General features: G+C 41.8%; 1 protein-coding gene across 3 annotated transcripts; it reads left to right on the top strand.

Annotated features, from left to right (window-relative positions):
* Positions 1–7,341: 7,341 nt before the first annotated feature.
* Positions 7,342–14,717, top strand: Zbtb18 (zinc finger and BTB domain containing 18). Of its 3 annotated transcripts, XM_026390732.2 has the most exons (4): positions 7,347–7,441; positions 9,836–9,919; positions 12,253–12,940; positions 13,053–13,145. In XM_026390732.2, exons 2-4 carry the CDS (start codon positions 9,907–9,909, stop codon positions 13,060–13,062), a joined length of 711 nt encoding a protein of 236 aa, XP_026246517.1. In that variant the 5' UTR covers positions 7,347–7,441; positions 9,836–9,906; the 3' UTR covers positions 13,063–13,145. The 3 variants fall into 3 exon arrangements, with proteins under 3 accessions (XP_026246516.1, XP_026246517.1, XP_026246514.1); XM_026390729.2 differs by having other exon boundaries at positions 7,348–7,441; positions 12,253–14,717; XM_026390731.2 differs by lacking the exon at positions 9,836–9,919 and having other exon boundaries at positions 7,342–7,441; positions 12,253–14,717.
* The last annotated feature ends 2,086 nt before the right edge of the window (positions 14,718–16,803 follow it).

Consider the following 16,803-nt stretch of genomic DNA (forward strand, 5'->3'; position numbering starts at 1 on the left):
CTCAGGCACATGTTCATGCACACACATCTGCAGTTCCCTTGATTGTGGTACTTTATGTCTGGGGAGAGTTAAATACCAAGTGTGGCCTGACCCAAGTCTGTCTGCTCTCTGCTTGACAGCTAACACTCAGGAGATGAGAGCTGGTGGGAAGGAAATCTGCTTCATATAAGGGCCAACCCTAAGAAGATGGAGGGGGATGCTGTTTTCACAGCACCATTTTGGGAGACTCTAGTAAATGAAAGGCCTTTTGTAAGAAAGGAAAAGATGGGTTGGGGAATTAGCTCAAGTGGCAGATCTCTCACTTAGTACGTAAGAAGAGAAAAGATGCAATTGGACAATGGGCATAAAGGCAAGGTGCTGAGTTACTGAATGGGTCTCCTTCATCCAGGGCACCTGTCTCCTTTTCTCTACTGGCTATAACATCACCATGGACCTTGACCTCCTGGGGCTAGTTCCCATATTTTCTTTAGACATATTACTTTTCTGCAAGTTAAACCCCAGCAATTTATGTGCTTTGTGTTAGTGGATGCACAGGATTAAAGAATAAGGCAGGCATCATACATTCTGATGTTATCTGAAGGTCACCAGATGTTCTAGGTTTTATAAATTAAAGAAAGGTTATTTCACAGTTAACATCTTAATCATTGAGGTGAGGCCTTTCTTTAGAATTTAGAATGCTGGGCAAAGGGAGGGGAAGAAAAAGTAACTCTGCCAAGGACAACTCCCAAAGGAGCGGCCGCAGTTACACAAGTATTTTCCAGTCCTCTTTATTTTGGGGCTAGCAATTTCATAAAGCATTATTTAAAAGCAATGAGCAAGACATGGTTTGACAAACAGTGGCAGAGATGGGCAGTACGTAGGAAAGTGTATTAGCATCTCTTCTTTATTTACCTTACAACTGTTACCATTTCTATGTGTCATCTCCACTACCACAGGCGCTTCCACAAACCCAATGGGGTATTTCCTTCTCTTTACCTCTCCTCTATCATCCTATATTGTCTTCATTTTCTCCCATCTCTTTAAAGCTCTCCCTTTCCCCTATTACTCCTCTCCGCCTATCATTTGTCTCTAAAATACCCTATTGTGCATGTGTTTTTGTTACACAGTCTCTTGTTGCTGTGAGAGCCTCCTCCCTGCATCTGTCCCATATTCCAAGTGCTAAGCCATGGCTTGGCTTTGTAGACCAACTGTCAGTTTTTTTCCTTGCTCCTGATCTAACCTTTCTTTTTTTGCTATAACCTTGCTGAACAGCCTCTGTTTTACAAAACAACTTCAGAGAAATGGGTTCTCAGTTAAGCCTGTGCCAACACTTTTAACATACACTGAGGGAACAAAGAAAGCTTCAAGTCCCTAAGAAGGAATTTGAAATCTTTTTTCTCTGAGTTCATATTCAAGAACCACTTTTCCTATTGTCTCCCATAAAGTCATTACTGCAGATTCAATTTAAAATGCTTATTTTTACCGAGTTTAATTTAGATACACATTTGCATTGTAAAATGGGTACTTTAAAAATAATCATTTTAGTCTTAAGCATAAATGCTAGTTCTTTGTAAGGGAAGTAACTTCCTGAGTTGCATGTGATCTCTAAGGGCAAAGTAAATTTCTGGAGTGAGATTTAACCTTCTGTCTGCTCTTATTACTGTGAGTAGTTTGAATTTGGTATGTATTAAGATTTTTGTGTTAAGTGTATAGAAAATTTTATAACTAAGAATTTTAGGTAAGATAGTTTTGTATTAATACAATTGGATTGCTATACATTTAGTGGGCACTAACAATATATTAACCACTGAAGGAAAAAACGTTAATTTTGTCCAATGGCTACACAATGATATTTATATATAATGAAGTCACAAATGTAAGAGGGTATGATATTATTCATGTATTGTTGTCACCTAGCACATGGAAGAAATTTTACAAGAACCATGATAATGCAATTCCATATTTCTCTAATGTATTGCAAGTTTTCAGTAAATAATTTCTGGACATATCATTTTGCTTTCTGCCAGCTCAAGACCATGAAGTTGCTGCCTTCAGGAGTGAAGCAAGCATAAAAGGAAGGGACAGACATCTTGGAATGCAGACAGACAATGTTTCTATGGTTTGCTCAGAAACACAGCACCTCCCAACTAGTAAGTGTGCAGGTCAAAATCTATGTGTAATCTCTATTCTCTTTATACGATTCCTCCTTCCCTTCTTCTCCTCCTTCAGTGCTGGGGATTGATCCATCCAAAGTCCTCGCACTTGATACTAGGCAAAGGCTCTACCATTGAGTTATATCCCTAACCCTTCACTTCACCTTTTTAAAGTTCATTTGCACCCCAAATTTCCATAAGACCCAACTGAAGCAACTTGATATAGTTAAAAATATTAGCATTTAAATATTTGGAAGTTTTATTTTGAACGAAACAAATTACTATTATTTAATATATATTTTAGAGAATTTTAGAATAATGAATATCCCTTAAAGAAAATGATACATACAAAGGGAGGAATATGAATATCATGGGTTAATATTAAATCTTTTTTTAAACAAATCTTTTTCTAATAGAACCTACTCATCTGGAAAAGTCGAATGTTTAAAAATTTAAATCGAAACAGGAAAAACCCCAGGTGAAATTAATAAATCTTTTAATTATCCAAATTAATGTGACCTTCCACATAACAGGTAAATTCCAACATCTGGTTTTTTGGAGGTAGTGTGTGATTTTCAAAGATGGTAGACTTGCCTATACAAATTTACTTTCTGTAGACCAACATTTAAATACATTTTAACTAATTGCATTTCCATGAACCGATGGCAGGAAGGCATTTTCTGTGGCCAAAAAAAGAGAACCAGCTTGGGGCTGGAAAATTGTCTGGGGTGGACAGGGGATGTAGGTCAGCTGTAGAATACTTGCTTAGCATGATGAGGCCCTGGGTTCAATCTCCAGGGTGGCAAAAATAAAATAGTTTTAAAAAAAGAAGTTGCCTTTGAGTGTGAATGATGAATATACTGATAGTACATATCTAACTATAAAAAGCACCATTGTATGCATTTCTTAACTTCCATATGCCAAAAGTATAATGTATTTTATGGGGCTCAGAGGTGGGGGCGGCTCTAAGAAAAAAAAAGTGTGGATTGAACAGCTACTGATATACATCTTTGCATTTTTCTAAATTCTCTGACGTGGTCAGTCTTCAACCAAGCCTGAACTATTGGCCTCCTTTAGCCATTACACTGTCTATAAAAGCACTGATTTACAGTAAGCAACCGAAAACTGGCTACACAGGAAAAGCAGTTCTGGGAAGACTATCTTTTGCTCCTCTTCGCCCTTAACCCTCAACAGGTTCGAATTACTGTTGTAGGCTCATTCTGTTTTCAGTACAGGGGTAGATCCTAATATTTGTGTCAAATTTGAGGACCTTTCCTCAAGAATTTGTGATATTATTTCTATTTTCAGGGCTAAAAATCTAGCAGAATTATCTCCAATATAAGGCTTATCATAGTTCAGGAATTTAATCAATAGCTTTGAGTACCACAGAATTTACAACCCATGGAATATAATGTGCTTTTCAATATTATGTATATACCTTACTGTAGGAAATAGGCTCTTGTTCATTTCATTATTATAGTATCTGTGTTCTTGTTTGTTCATTTACTCTTTCAGTGTCACAGCTGTGTTTCTGTGCCTCTTTCTTCCTTTAGACCAGGAGAGAGAAAGATATCTAAATAAGTTGACAGAATTTCACGTTATGCTATGCTGTGGTATGGAAAGCAAGTAGGCTTAAAAGAAGTTTGAACAAACTTTTTATTTTAGTGTATTTTTTTTCCCATACAGATTAAAAAGCAGAGCTAGGCATGGTGGTTATTCCCAACTACTTCCAGCAATTTGGGAGGCTGAGACAGGGTTCAAGGCTAGCCTAGGCAATAGGGCAACCTCATCTACTCACATTTTGTTACATTTATTGTTATAAACATTATACTTTGGAGTATCTGGTCTTACATTGTTTTCTACCTCTCTAATTTTTTTAGGAAAAATTTTCAATTATACGTGAAGTTTATAAAAAGTCAATATTCAAAAATTAATTTCATAAATAACTACTTTTCCAACATGATCTGATATGTAAAGTGTAATGAAAACACAGATATGTTTCAAAGGCTTGATTTGTGGTTTACATTTAAAAGTCAGGCATTTATTTTATGGAGTTGTTCATCAAATTAAATTTTATTTGGTCTCTCAAAATTTTATATTGTTAAATTGTTATTGGTCAAAATGAATGTAGTTAAATCATAAAACTTGCTCCCTGGCAAGAAATCTAAGCATTGAATGGTTAGATTCTCTTGTATCATTTTAAATTTTAGGACTCCCAAAAAAGTATGAATTAATTGGAATTATATAGGAATGAGATTCCCACAGAAAGAAAGCAATGGTACATTTTTCCAGTAACTTACTGTCAGTACTTTTATACTTTTTTGCCCCTTTGTGTGAAGGGTGAAAAAAAGGTAGATTATTAACTCTAAAAACAAACATCAACCAATTCAAGTAGCTTTGGATTATGGTTAATTTGCTAAACCAATAGTATAGAGGTCAACAGGCCCTACTTCGAGGAGCTTACTTAAGGGGAATATTTAGATTCTGACCTTTTACTTTCCAAGGTTCCAGTGGATGCTGAATAAAAGTAGTAATCATTCTGAATAAAAATAGTAATCATTCTGTATTATGACACCTCTGATACTAGTTGTATTTTGTTTATAATCTGCATGCTGATGATTTTCCAAACAGGATTAAAAGTATCACTTGCACAATAAGTTTATAAAATAGTTTAAATTACGTCAGGGAGTAAAAGAGGACAAAGAAGACTGGAGACTGAATAAGATTGTTGTAGCAGTTGAGGGGCATCATACTGGCTTCCTTAAATATCCATTTGATCTATATTTCCTGGCCACACTATTTAGCTTACAAAATGGATTCTAGTAATGACTGTTAAGAGAAAAAGGAAAAACAATGGTCACCACTTTTGATATATCAGTGTCTCTGCCTGCATATCTCTGGGGCTATTATTCAACTTGTAGGTTCATTCTATAAAACCTTTTGTTAGAGCTGTGATGTTGCTCTGGATGCCAAAGAGCCAAGTGTCTTAAGATTTTTGTGGATAATCTGAATGTTCTAATTTTCTCATGAATTTGTTGTTTATTATTCTAACACTATCAATTACTTTGTGTCTATTTATCCAAGGATGTGTCCCTTTCCTTATTTTTAACTTTTAATCGTTGAGAAATAGTTTTGAGAATGCAATCATTTCTTTTTCCTCTCCCCCACTCCTTCAATGTGGTGGTGAAACATGTATTTCTCCTTACATCTGTCTCCCCCCAACAGCCCCAGTTTTTTTTTTTTTTTTTTGAGAGCATTTATATATTTCTCTAATTTGAAACATGTCAAACTGAAATTAGGCCTTCTAACAAAAGACTGGAAAGCCCTAGAATTCATCAAAAGCATGGATACAACAATAGACTTCATGGAATTAAAAATCTCTAGTTATCATAGGCTAGCCTTGATCTCATGATCATTCATCAGGACACAGAAGGTTAAGGAAAAAGTAGAGAACACCACTAGTGTTTCTAATAGGATATTCCAATGTTATTTCAGTTTCAGGAATTCCATGCGCTCCCCTTTTCACTTCATTAGCAATTCAACATGTCTGATTTGCCAACACAATACTTTCAACTTACTTTACCCATTTGACCTGGAACAAAGTGAAAGCACATTTTGCCCAGTTGAAAGGTCTCCTGGCAAGTTGGTTAGCAACAGGCTTGCCAGTTCTGGTTCAGCTAGCAAAGAACAAACACATTTCATTAAGACAATATCTAGTGTATTGACTTCCTCACTATGCATTTTCTCTTTTATTTTCTTGAACCATTTTCCCCACTTGTAAGTTTTTTTTTCTCGTAATCTGAACAAGATTTCCAATTTCTTGAGAGCAGAAATGTCTACATTTCTTCGTGATTGTGGCAGTGATTAACAGTTTAACTGCAAAGAACAGGTACAAGAAAAAGTTTATTTAAAGGGAGGCAAAAAGCGACACAATAATCTTATATCTTCCTTAGGTAGTTCAAAAGTTGTGGCTTGTTACATACCAATTAACGAATCAGGCTGAAGCATCTACAAGTACCAATTTTACTGTAATGCTCTAAAATTTGGTCACTTGGGAATAACTTAACTTGTAGCACTGTAAGTACAGATGGGACACGAAGGTTCTTGGACAAATGCGGGCAGGCGCTGTGCTCTGCCTGTAACTTAACGACGTCAAGAGCAGGACGCCCAGAAACTGTTCCTCTGAGAGCGGCTCGCGTCCCCAGCGCACCAGATGCACCTGGACGCGGGACACCCGGGAAAGAGCAAGAACGTCCCTTAGCACTACTCTCCAGGCGAGGACCAAGCAGGAGGAGGCAGAGGACTGACTCCAGACTTCTGGGTCCCCGGGTGTCCTGTCTCCCGAAGATACCTGCATAACTTAGTAGAGCAGCTAAGCACTAGTACATTTTAAAGTACATTTATGGTCGTCACGGTGCACACGAAAAGCTTGCGTCTGTCCCCCAGAGCGCGCAGGGCCTCGGAGCCTGGAAACAAGCCCCTCCCAGCGCAGCTGTCGCTGCCGCCTGCGGGCTCCTTTCACTTTCTCACGGCCAAGTCACCCAGAGGGGCGCCGCTGCCGCCACCGCCACTGCGCCCGAGGACTCCGCCCCGTGCCGATTTGCTACCGGCCCCCGCCCGCCAGAGCCCCGCCCACCACAATACTCTTTGCCTGTGATTGGCACGAGCGGGCGGCAGCTCTGGCTCGCCTCTCCCATTGGCTAGAACACCCTGTCAGTCCAACTCTTGCCCACCGCCCCCTCCGCCCTCCCGAAAAGCAGTCCTCCTATTGGGAGAGTCTGCGGGCTGGGGGCGGGCGGGGAGCGCCAGTCCTGCGGCTTTCGGTCAATCGCAGACGCCCATCGCAGGAGGGAGGGAGGCGGGGGAGGAGAGGGGCGGGCTAGGGGAACATCTGGCCGGCGCCGCCGCGTGCGTGCGTGGTGCGTCCTCCCGCCCCCTCCCCTCCCCCGCCCCCCCGTGCCCCCCCCCCCGGCCGGCGGCTCGCGTTCGCTCCCTCGCTCGCTCCCTCGCTGTGTCTGGCAGGCTGCGGCCGCCGCTGGGCTGCTGCCATGGGGAGCCGTTGAGAGTGGGGCCCTCTTCGCTCCGTCGCGCTCCTCCGGCTGCCAGCGGGGTGGGCGGGAGGGAGGGGCGGGGGGAGCGGGCAACGGAGCCGGGATTGGGGGGTGGGGGGGCCGGGAGGGAGGGGGGCAAGAGGAGGAGGAAGCCCACCAAGTCCGGCGGCGGCGGCGGCCGGGAGGAGGAGGAGGAGGAGGAGGAGGAGGCGGAGGACGCGGCGGCAGCGGGGACGCGGTGACTTAGGGCCGCTCCGTGTGAGTCCCGGTGCCGGCCCCTGGCCCCTGACCCAGCGCCCCCTCCGCCCCCTGGCCCCTGGCGGGTGGGGGCGCAGCTGTGCGGCCCCGGCCGGCGGGGCAGTGCGGGCGGAGGGCGGGCCGGGCCGGGGGTGCCCCCGTGAGTGGAGTTAGTTTGTGTGGTTGGAGCTGTTGGGGCGGCGGGGGGCGGCGCAGCTGCGGGAGGCCCGGGCTCGGGGACGGGGCCGCTGCAGCTGCGGGGTCGGGCGGGGTGCGGGCTTGCCGTCTCCGCGCCGCGCCCCCGAACCGGTGCAGCTGCGGCGCGGGGCGGGCTCCGGGCCGGTGCAGCTGCGGTGGCGCCTCTCGGGTGCGGAGGGCGGCGGGCTGGGGGAGGGGGCTTGGGAGCCGCCGCAGCTGCAGTGGCGCCCGGGACGGCCGCGGCTCCGGGGACCGGTGCAGCTGCAGTGGCGCCCGGGGGGAGGGGTCCGGCGGGGGAGGGGGCCCCTCCCGGGCTGGTGCAGTTGCCGGGAGGCCCCGGGAGCTCGCGCGCGGTGGCGTCGGGGAAGCGGTAGCAACCACCCTCCTCCCCTCGGCTTCTTCTTACGACTTTTCTTTTGTTGTTGCCTTGACCCGGGTCTGTTTTCTCCGCTGTTGTTTAAGGTGTTTTCCTGCTGCACCGGCTCTACGCCTTCCACCTCCTTCCCTGTGGTTTTAACCTTCCTCTTTCCCCGTGTGCCTTGCACAGAGAACTACGTAAAGATTTGCATTTCTTCCCCACTACCTACTCGGCACCCCCGCCTCCACCTCTTTGAAAAACAAAACACCAACCTCTCAAAACCTCTATGGATCCTCCGGTAGAGAGATGTGAAGGGGTTGGTTTGTGGAGTGGGAGTCGCTGGCCCATTGCGGTGCTTGGGGCTCATTAAACTGTCACTCACCCCCCACCCCACTGGGTAAATGGGGTGATTAATGCCTGATATATTGGAATGGGGCAAGGGCATTTGTGGAGAGTAGGTTGTGTAGCTGGGAAGGAATTTATCTCCAAAGAGTAGTTCCTGAACTTAGCGTTCATAATTATGTCATTCACCACGAACTTAGGGAAAGTTAGGTTTGTGACTTTGGGAAAGGGAGGACAAGAGAGAGTGTTGGGTTTTGCTACTCTTTGCCACGGTTTTCTAAGAAGAACCATGTGGTTATCTCTGTGGGGGTGGGCGGCTGGGACACTTGCCCCTGAGGCCCCAGTTCCTTTTCTAGTCCTTAACCTCCCAAGAGTCTGTGATGTGTTTGACATTCATAATTGTCGCAGCACCTTGCACGGCACTGGTCAGCCCAGCTTTGCTGAGCCCAGCCCGGGTTACATTACAGTTTCATCAGCCACTAGAAAAGACCCACAAACTCTAACTAAAAAGTTCCCCAACTTAAGAGACTTAGGTTCCTCTCCGCCCCCCCCCCCCCTGAAAGGTTTTCTTGTGATCATGAACATTACAGAGTGATCCAAAATAACTAAATAAAAAGATTGTTATGGGACAGAGATCAAGGGGAAGACAAGGTTCTGCTTTTCCTGAGCAGACAGATCAGATATACAGGTGCAGCATTCATTTTAAGTAACTATAGCAGGTTGCATTAGTTTATTAATTTTTCTCATTGAACTGAAATACTTTCCAGGATTTCAGAAAGTGCAGTTTCAGCTTTGTTGATACCGAGAATTGAAATTTGCATTAACTGTGGCAGTGTGAGAAATTTTCCGAAGAAGGTAGTTGTAGATAAGTTGTTGAGTAAGAATGAAATAATAAGGTGAGCCAGGCTGAAGTAATAGTTCTTAATAAGTCTGCCAACATTTCGGAGATATATACCATTATCTCTGCAGGAAAAAAAAATGCTGTAATAATGTTGAAATGGGACTGGAGATGTCAAATGGGTTGGTTTAAAAATATCCCTAAGCTGTCTTTGAAACTAAACGTTGGAGTTGAATAAAAGTGAATCTGGATTTCCTGAATAGCACCGTGGCTTGAGTGTGCTGTCAGTATGTAAGCCAGTCCACCAACTTAAGACAGAAGTGTTGCTATTCCATAAATACAGTAGAACTCCATATGCTGAGTTTTTCAATTTCTTCTGTTAGAAAGTTTAGAAAAAAAGGAAGACTTTGAAGTATTTTGTTTATACTAACAGAAGAGAAAAGTTCTCCTAAGAAAAAGCTGGTGGCAGGAGTGTAGAGGAGTAGCATATGGCATTAAAAGGAGCACAGCTGGAGGTAGCATTTCCATCTGAACATGATGTCAGAGCAGCTGACAGCCTGCCATCCCTCAGCCTTTTATTCTAACACACAGACAGGGAGTTAGTGTGTGCGGATCTGTGGTGGAGAAGGTATCTCATTCCTCTCTAACATCATCTCCACTTTGCATCTGTCTCTCTTAGTCTGCTTTTTTTCCACCGATGTAACAGACCTGGAGCCAGCAAGACTCAGAGGAAAGGACTTAATCAGGTTTATGTGTCCTAAAGGTAGGAGTAGCAAGAGATTAGATTGAGCATATTTCTGTTTTGGTGTTTTGTTTATTTAATTGTAAAAAGATCACATTACTTTTCTAACCCATTTAGGAATAATATATGAAATTGAGTATTAAGTAACGATCTTACTGGAGTTGAAAGTCTTATGCTTGCTTAGTGTTAATTTTTATCCCTTTTACTTGAGCAAGTAAATAACTTTAATACACTGAAATATTTCAAGTTTTGAAATGTTAAGAAAGGCTTTGAAATATTGCTTTTGAGATCACTTTGGATTAAAATGCTTTTTTGTTCACTGCTCTTTTAGATTCCTTTTGCTTGGGGGGAGGCAGAAATAGTAAACTGTCTGGAATTCAGCATTCAAACTTATATGAGAAGATTATTCTAGTTAAGAAGCTAGATTGTTGTGTAATTAATTCCACTGTGAAACTTTATTCTTCAAAACATTCAGCAGCACTACTGAAACATACAGCTGTAGTGCTTTTGAAACCGGAGGTTTTTTAAGAAGAAGGGGGAAAAAAAAAACTTTTGTCCTCAGGAGAATAGTTTGGTTTCCTCATTTCTCTTTCAAATATATATTTAAGAGATCTTTTATTTCAGCATAACAATAATTATTTGCAGGAGTTTTTGTGTTAGCGACTAATTTAGAACTTGTAGATTTGAGCTGCCTGAATTGGCCAGACAGCTGTAATCGCACTCCTCTATTCTTAATCTCTTTATCTGGGCAGCAGCTGCCATATGGCCACAGTCAGCTGGATCAGATGTTTATAAGCTTCCTTCTTCGTCCCTCTCTGTCCTCTCAGCCTCCTAATTTGATCACGGCTACCTTGTGAGCTGCCCTCCAATCTTTATTTTTAGCCCTCTCAAGGATTAGGATTGATGTTAGCTGTGGGGCACTTAAAGTGATTGTATTGTAAATCTTGGTTTTTTCTAGCGGTGGCATCTTGCAGAATGTATCTGGGGTTAGGATGAAAGTTTTAATCTATCTTGAGCAAACTATAGGAGGAGGAGGAAAGTAATTTGTGAATATTAAATTAATCCACATCCATTCCCAAAATGCACTTGCTTAGATGGATGGTATGGAGCCTTCGTCTGGTCACAGAAAAGGGGAAGTCAGATTTTTCTTTATTTTTAAGGAGTTTGTCCATCACAGTTGAATTTTGACCCTTTGTACATTTTCCGTCTGTCTTATCTCTCTCACTCTCCCTCACCAGAAAAAAAGGCAAAGATGCATAGGTAAAAGAAGCTAGTGGGAAAACAAAATATATCAAATTATATTGAAACAAAGTATTTTCTGTTAGCAAAGGTGAGGCAGAGCTACCAAAAAATTTTTTTTTTGTCAACTAATTTAAAAAATGTTTAAACCTGTAAAGCTTTGGGGTTTCATTTGAGTGATATGCCTTTATTTTTTAAAGTTTGAATTAATTTTTAATATGGAACTTGTTTTGTCTTGCAGCAGACCAAAGTTTAGATGAGAATTTTCACATTTAAATAAAACCCCTATGATTCCTAATAGCATTGAAGCACAGGTTCTACAAAGAAACAGAACTCCCCCCCCTCAATTTGTTTAAAAAAAAAAATCTTTGGATTTGTTCATAGTAAAGATGATCTTTTCCATCTGTTGGTGTAGTTCCTTCTGATCTCGTACATGTGTGCTATACCTGCAAATCTTAAGGCATTAACATCTGTTTTTATACACAGTGCTTTTGTTGTTGTAACACTCTGACTTTAAAAGTAAGTTGTTTGCTAATTTCTGGACTAATTATGCAATTTCATTTTTTTTCTTGATTCAGCCAAATGTGTGTATTCAAACTGCCTTCTAAGTACAGTCAGGTATCGAAAGTATACAGTAAAAAGAATGGTTGAACAAGTTTTCTTAAATCTTCCTGAATATATCTGGGACTTTCCTTTGTTTATTATGTGAGTTATTCCCCTTTGAAATTAAAGTTACCATGTAGATTTTGTGGGACATACTTTGATGAGAGAGTTAGTCAAGTTTCTTTTGAAAGAAATCTGAATTCTTGTTTCCAGTTAAGAGGCTGTGGTTAAATGAAGGCTTTTAAAACTTGACCAAAGTTCAGGGAAGGTGGAGATGCATCAGAGGCCGTTTGGCTAGGGTAAGGAAGTTCGGAAAGTGTACGCTTTTCTTCTGGCATTTTGGTCTTGTGTGTGTGATCTGGTAGTCTCTGGGTCATAAGCCTGATTAACATTCAGGGACATGTACTTCGGCAGCCAAGGCAGAATTTTTTTTTTTTTTTTTTTGGTGGGGACTAAGAGTGCTGAAAAGTTGTTCATGACCATGCTCTAATGAGAAATTCCTCTTTTCCCAGGTTATGAAGACAGTATGGAGTTTCCAGACCATAGTAGACATTTGCTGCAGTGTCTGAGCGAGCAGAGACACCAGGGTTTTCTTTGTGACTGCACTGTTCTGGTGGGAGATGCCCAGTTCCGAGCGCACCGAGCTGTACTGGCTTCATGCAGCATGTATTTCCACCTCTTTTACAAGGACCAGCTGGACAAAAGAGACATTGTTCATCTGAACAGCGACATTGTTACAGCCCCGGCTTTCGCTCTCCTGCTTGAATTCATGTATGAAGGGAAACTCCAGTTCAAAGACTTGCCCATTGAAGACGTGCTAGCAGCTGCCAGTTATCTCCACATGTATGACATTGTCAAAGTCTGTAAAAAGAAGCTGAAAGAGAAAGCTACCACTGAGGCAGACAGCACCAAAAAGGAAGAAGATGCTTCAAGTTGTTCAGACAAAGTTGAGAGCCTCTCTGATGGCAGCAGCCACATGGCGGGCGACTTGCCCAGTGATGAAGATGAAGGAGAAGATGAAAAATTGAACATCCTGCCCAGCAAAAGGGACTTGGCGGCTGAGCCTGGGAACATGTGGATGCGATTGCCCTCAGACGCAGCAGGCATCCCTCAGGCTGGCGGAGAGGCAGAGCCACACGCCACAGCAGCTGGAAAAACAGTAGCCAGCCCCTGCAGCTCAACAGAGTCTTTGTCCCAGAGGTCTGTCACCTCCGTGAGGGATTCGGCAGATGTTGACTGTGTGCTGGACCTGTCTGTCAAGTCCAGCCTTTCAGGAGTTGAAAATCTGAACAGCTCTTATTTCTCTTCACAGGACGTGCTGAGAAGCAACCTGGTGCAGGTGAAGGTGGAGAAAGAGGCTTCCTGTGATGAGAGTGATGTTGGCACTAATGACTATGACATGGAACATAGCACTGTGAAAGAAAGTGTGAGCACTAATAACAGGGTACAGTATGAGCCGGCCCATCTGGCTCCTCTGAGGGAGGACTCGGTCTTGAGGGAACTGGATCGGGAGGACAAAGCCAGCGATGATGAAATGATGACCCCGGAGAGTGAGCGTGTCCAGGTGGAAGGGGGCATGGAGAGCAGTCTGCTCCCTTATGTCTCCAACATCCTGAGCCCTGCGGGCCAGATCTTCATGTGCCCCCTGTGCAACAAAGTCTTCCCCAGCCCCCACATTCTGCAGATCCACCTGAGCACTCACTTTCGTGAGCAGGACGGCATCCGCAGCAAGCCCGCTGCCGATGTCAATGTGCCCACGTGCTCTCTGTGTGGGAAGACTTTCTCGTGCATGTACACCCTCAAGCGCCACGAGAGGACTCACTCGGGGGAGAAGCCCTACACATGCACCCAGTGCGGCAAGAGCTTCCAGTACTCGCACAACCTGAGCCGCCATGCTGTGGTGCACACCCGCGAGAAGCCGCATGCCTGCAAGTGGTGTGAGCGCAGGTTCACGCAGTCTGGAGACCTGTACAGACACATTCGCAAGTTCCACTGTGAGTTGGTGAACTCCTTGTCGGTCAAAAGCGAAGCACTGAGCTTGCCTACTGTCAGAGACTGGACCTTAGAAGATAGCTCTCAAGAACTTTGGAAATAATTTTATATATATATATAAATAATATATATATATACATATATATACATAGATCTCTATATAGTTGTGGTACGGTCTAAAAGCAGTCTTGTTTCCTGGAACTAAAAAGTTGGGATCTTAACTTGTTTTTGCACTTTAGAATAATAGCATGAGAATCTCACTAATTTAGCATTCTGATAAAAGAAACTTAGAGCAAGTCTGAGAATAGAGAGGTGTCTTTCCTTTGAGGGGTAGGCAAAGTAAGCCAATAAGAAACTTCTAAACAAATCGTCCTATCACAAAAATGCTTTCATACGGCTTAATTTTGTCAATACAGTGTTGTCTTTTGAGCTCTTTTTGTGCCCCACATTTGTTTTGTTTTGTTTTGTTTTTGTTTTTTAAAGTAAAAAGAAATTCCCTCCAGTTTTATTAGCCTCTATGTCTCAAATTGCATGAATCTTTTCTGGCTGTTGGAAACCTGAATGCTTTTAGACCCAAATGGAAAATTTCTGAAATGCTGGATTATCTATTTTTAAACAAGCAGTTGACTTAAAACTTTCTGTGGCAACTTCTGGTTTTCTGACGGTTCCCAATGAGAGAAATTCTGCAAGTACACTGGGATCACTGGGATACTGTCTTTGTGAAGGTTTGCTTGGGATGAAAAAGGATATTGCAGCTTCAGCAGTGTTGAACTGTGTGTTTAAAAATGTGAATTACTGTTCTTGTATACTGTAATTGATTACATGGGCTGGGGGGGGATGTCAAAGAACTTGACAGGTTGTGTTGATGCTCTTAGTTGAGTCTTGAAAAGTAAATATTAACGCTACAGAAATGCATGAGTTCAATATATTTTTTGTCTTTGTTTGCATTGTATAACTTTAACGAGTGAGTTTAAAATTATTTAATTTCCTTAGAAAAATAGCACCATTTGGAAAAAAAACTGGTGTTATGAAGAACGTAAATGCACTGTTTTTTTTTATTTTATATAATTTAAATTGACTTTCCCACTGTCTTTAAGTTGAACTGTTAAGCTGAATAAAAACTTAAGCTGCAAATTGATAACTTTGCTACATAACAAGGAACATATAAATGTTTACAAACGGCTTAAAGATTTGCATGTGCAGTGTGCATTTATAACAAACTTCTAATTGCACAAAACCCATACCAGCTCAAAGTTTAGGTGTACACATTTACCCAGTTGAGCATTTTTAGAATAACTACTGCACAAATTGACAATAGGTCATTTTCTCTGTTTTTTTGCTCCTCTTTTCTTTTTCTCCCCTTCTTCCTTACCCTCCCTCCCTTCTCACCCCCCCCCCCAAACTCATGAAAAGATTCTATGGACTGAAAAAGCCCCAGGCTGAAAGGACTGGACTGCCTTGATTGACATGGGGAAGGGGGTTAGTAGACTATGTGTATCGGCAGCAGAGGCTGCAGCCCAACGTGTGGTTTTAATGACCAGCACACAGGGCAAAAGCATTTTGCACAGTGTTTGTTTTCCTGTCTTGCACTTACAAATAAGGTCTATGGGAGTAGCATGGAAAACGTTTGCTGTTTTTCCCTTTTTTTTTTTTTATTGCTTTTGTTTAAAATTTGATCGCCTTAACTACTGTAAACATAGCCTATTTTTGTGCTTAAGATACTGAATGGAAAACTCCATTGTGTGTTGCTGGACTGTTTTGGAAATATTTGGTCAAATGTGTGTTAATTTGGCTGTAATGGCATTTAAAGCAAACAAACAAACAAAAAAAAAAAGCTGTGAAAATGGCCTTGGAGCATTATCTTTAGTTACTTGAAGAGTTTCTAGTTTTTTTAAATACAGTTTATGTTAAAATAATTTTTATTAATTTAGAGAAGACAATCAATGTCTGTGAGAAAACGGACTTTCTTTTGGATTTTCTTTTTGTGGTCATCGTGAGTGATTGCTTTTTCCTTTTCTTAGTTTCACATTCTTCCTTTGTTCTAAAACTTAGACTGACATCTAGCTTTGACAATCATAGTATGTTTTATTTTCCTGAGGGGGGAATAACTTATAATGCTGTTTAGTTTTGTACTATTGGTGTGTTGGTGAATTTTTAAACTGTGTGCTAACTGCAATAAATTATATGAACTGAGAATTTCCTGTGTGTGGTTTTGTATTACGATCATGTAGGTTCTAAGTATGTATAGTACATGGCATCTTTAATATCAGTTCAGAGTTTATGAAATTATTAGAATGCCTTAGGTGGCCAAATGGATGTGTGGAAGTGTTCTAGCCATTTAATATGAATGCACATTACAAAAAAAATATGACCCATTTTCTATAATCCAGATCAAGAATGTTGAGGTTATTCCCTAGAAACTACAAATCCATGAAACTTCAAGTGGCAGCATACACTTTTCATGATACACCATTACAACTACTAATCCACGCACAATGTAAGTCACTTTTCATGTGTAATTTTATCTTAAGTTGATTGATCAAATCTGTTCTGATTTAAGTGGAAAATTGAAGGAGACCGGATGTCTTAATTTGGAAGACTGCTTGGCTAATGAGTGGAATTCTTGGCAATTGAATTAGCAGGCATTCAATTGTTCAAGGTTAGCTATATACATCTTTTTTTGTTTGTTTCTGGGAGAATTTGAAAGGTCTCAGGTTTTAATTCTCAAAGTTTTATTTTTAAAAAAAAATGTATTTAAATCATGTACCCTTAAAAGAACTGGTCCTACTTCTTGGGATGTTGGGTTTTCTACTTCGTGGGTATTTGTCAGGGTGAGAAACAATGTTGGTTGACCTGGGGAATTGAGAACACAGGTGTAGATAGCACTACCTTGGAATTGTCAATATAGAGGGCCCTAAATTGCATGCAAGCCCAGGCACTGACCTGACAGGTTTTGTAAATCCTGAACTCTCTAATTGTCCATAACTTTCAATCCTAAAGATAAACATGAAAATAGTAATTTTACATTACTATTGTCAAAATTAAATGCATTTTTATTTTGGCCTATAAAA

Source organism: Urocitellus parryii, chromosome 9 (genome assembly GCF_045843805.1).
Source record: "Urocitellus parryii isolate mUroPar1 chromosome 9, mUroPar1.hap1, whole genome shotgun sequence".
Lineage (NCBI taxonomy): Eukaryota > Metazoa > Chordata > Mammalia > Rodentia > Sciuridae > Urocitellus > Urocitellus parryii.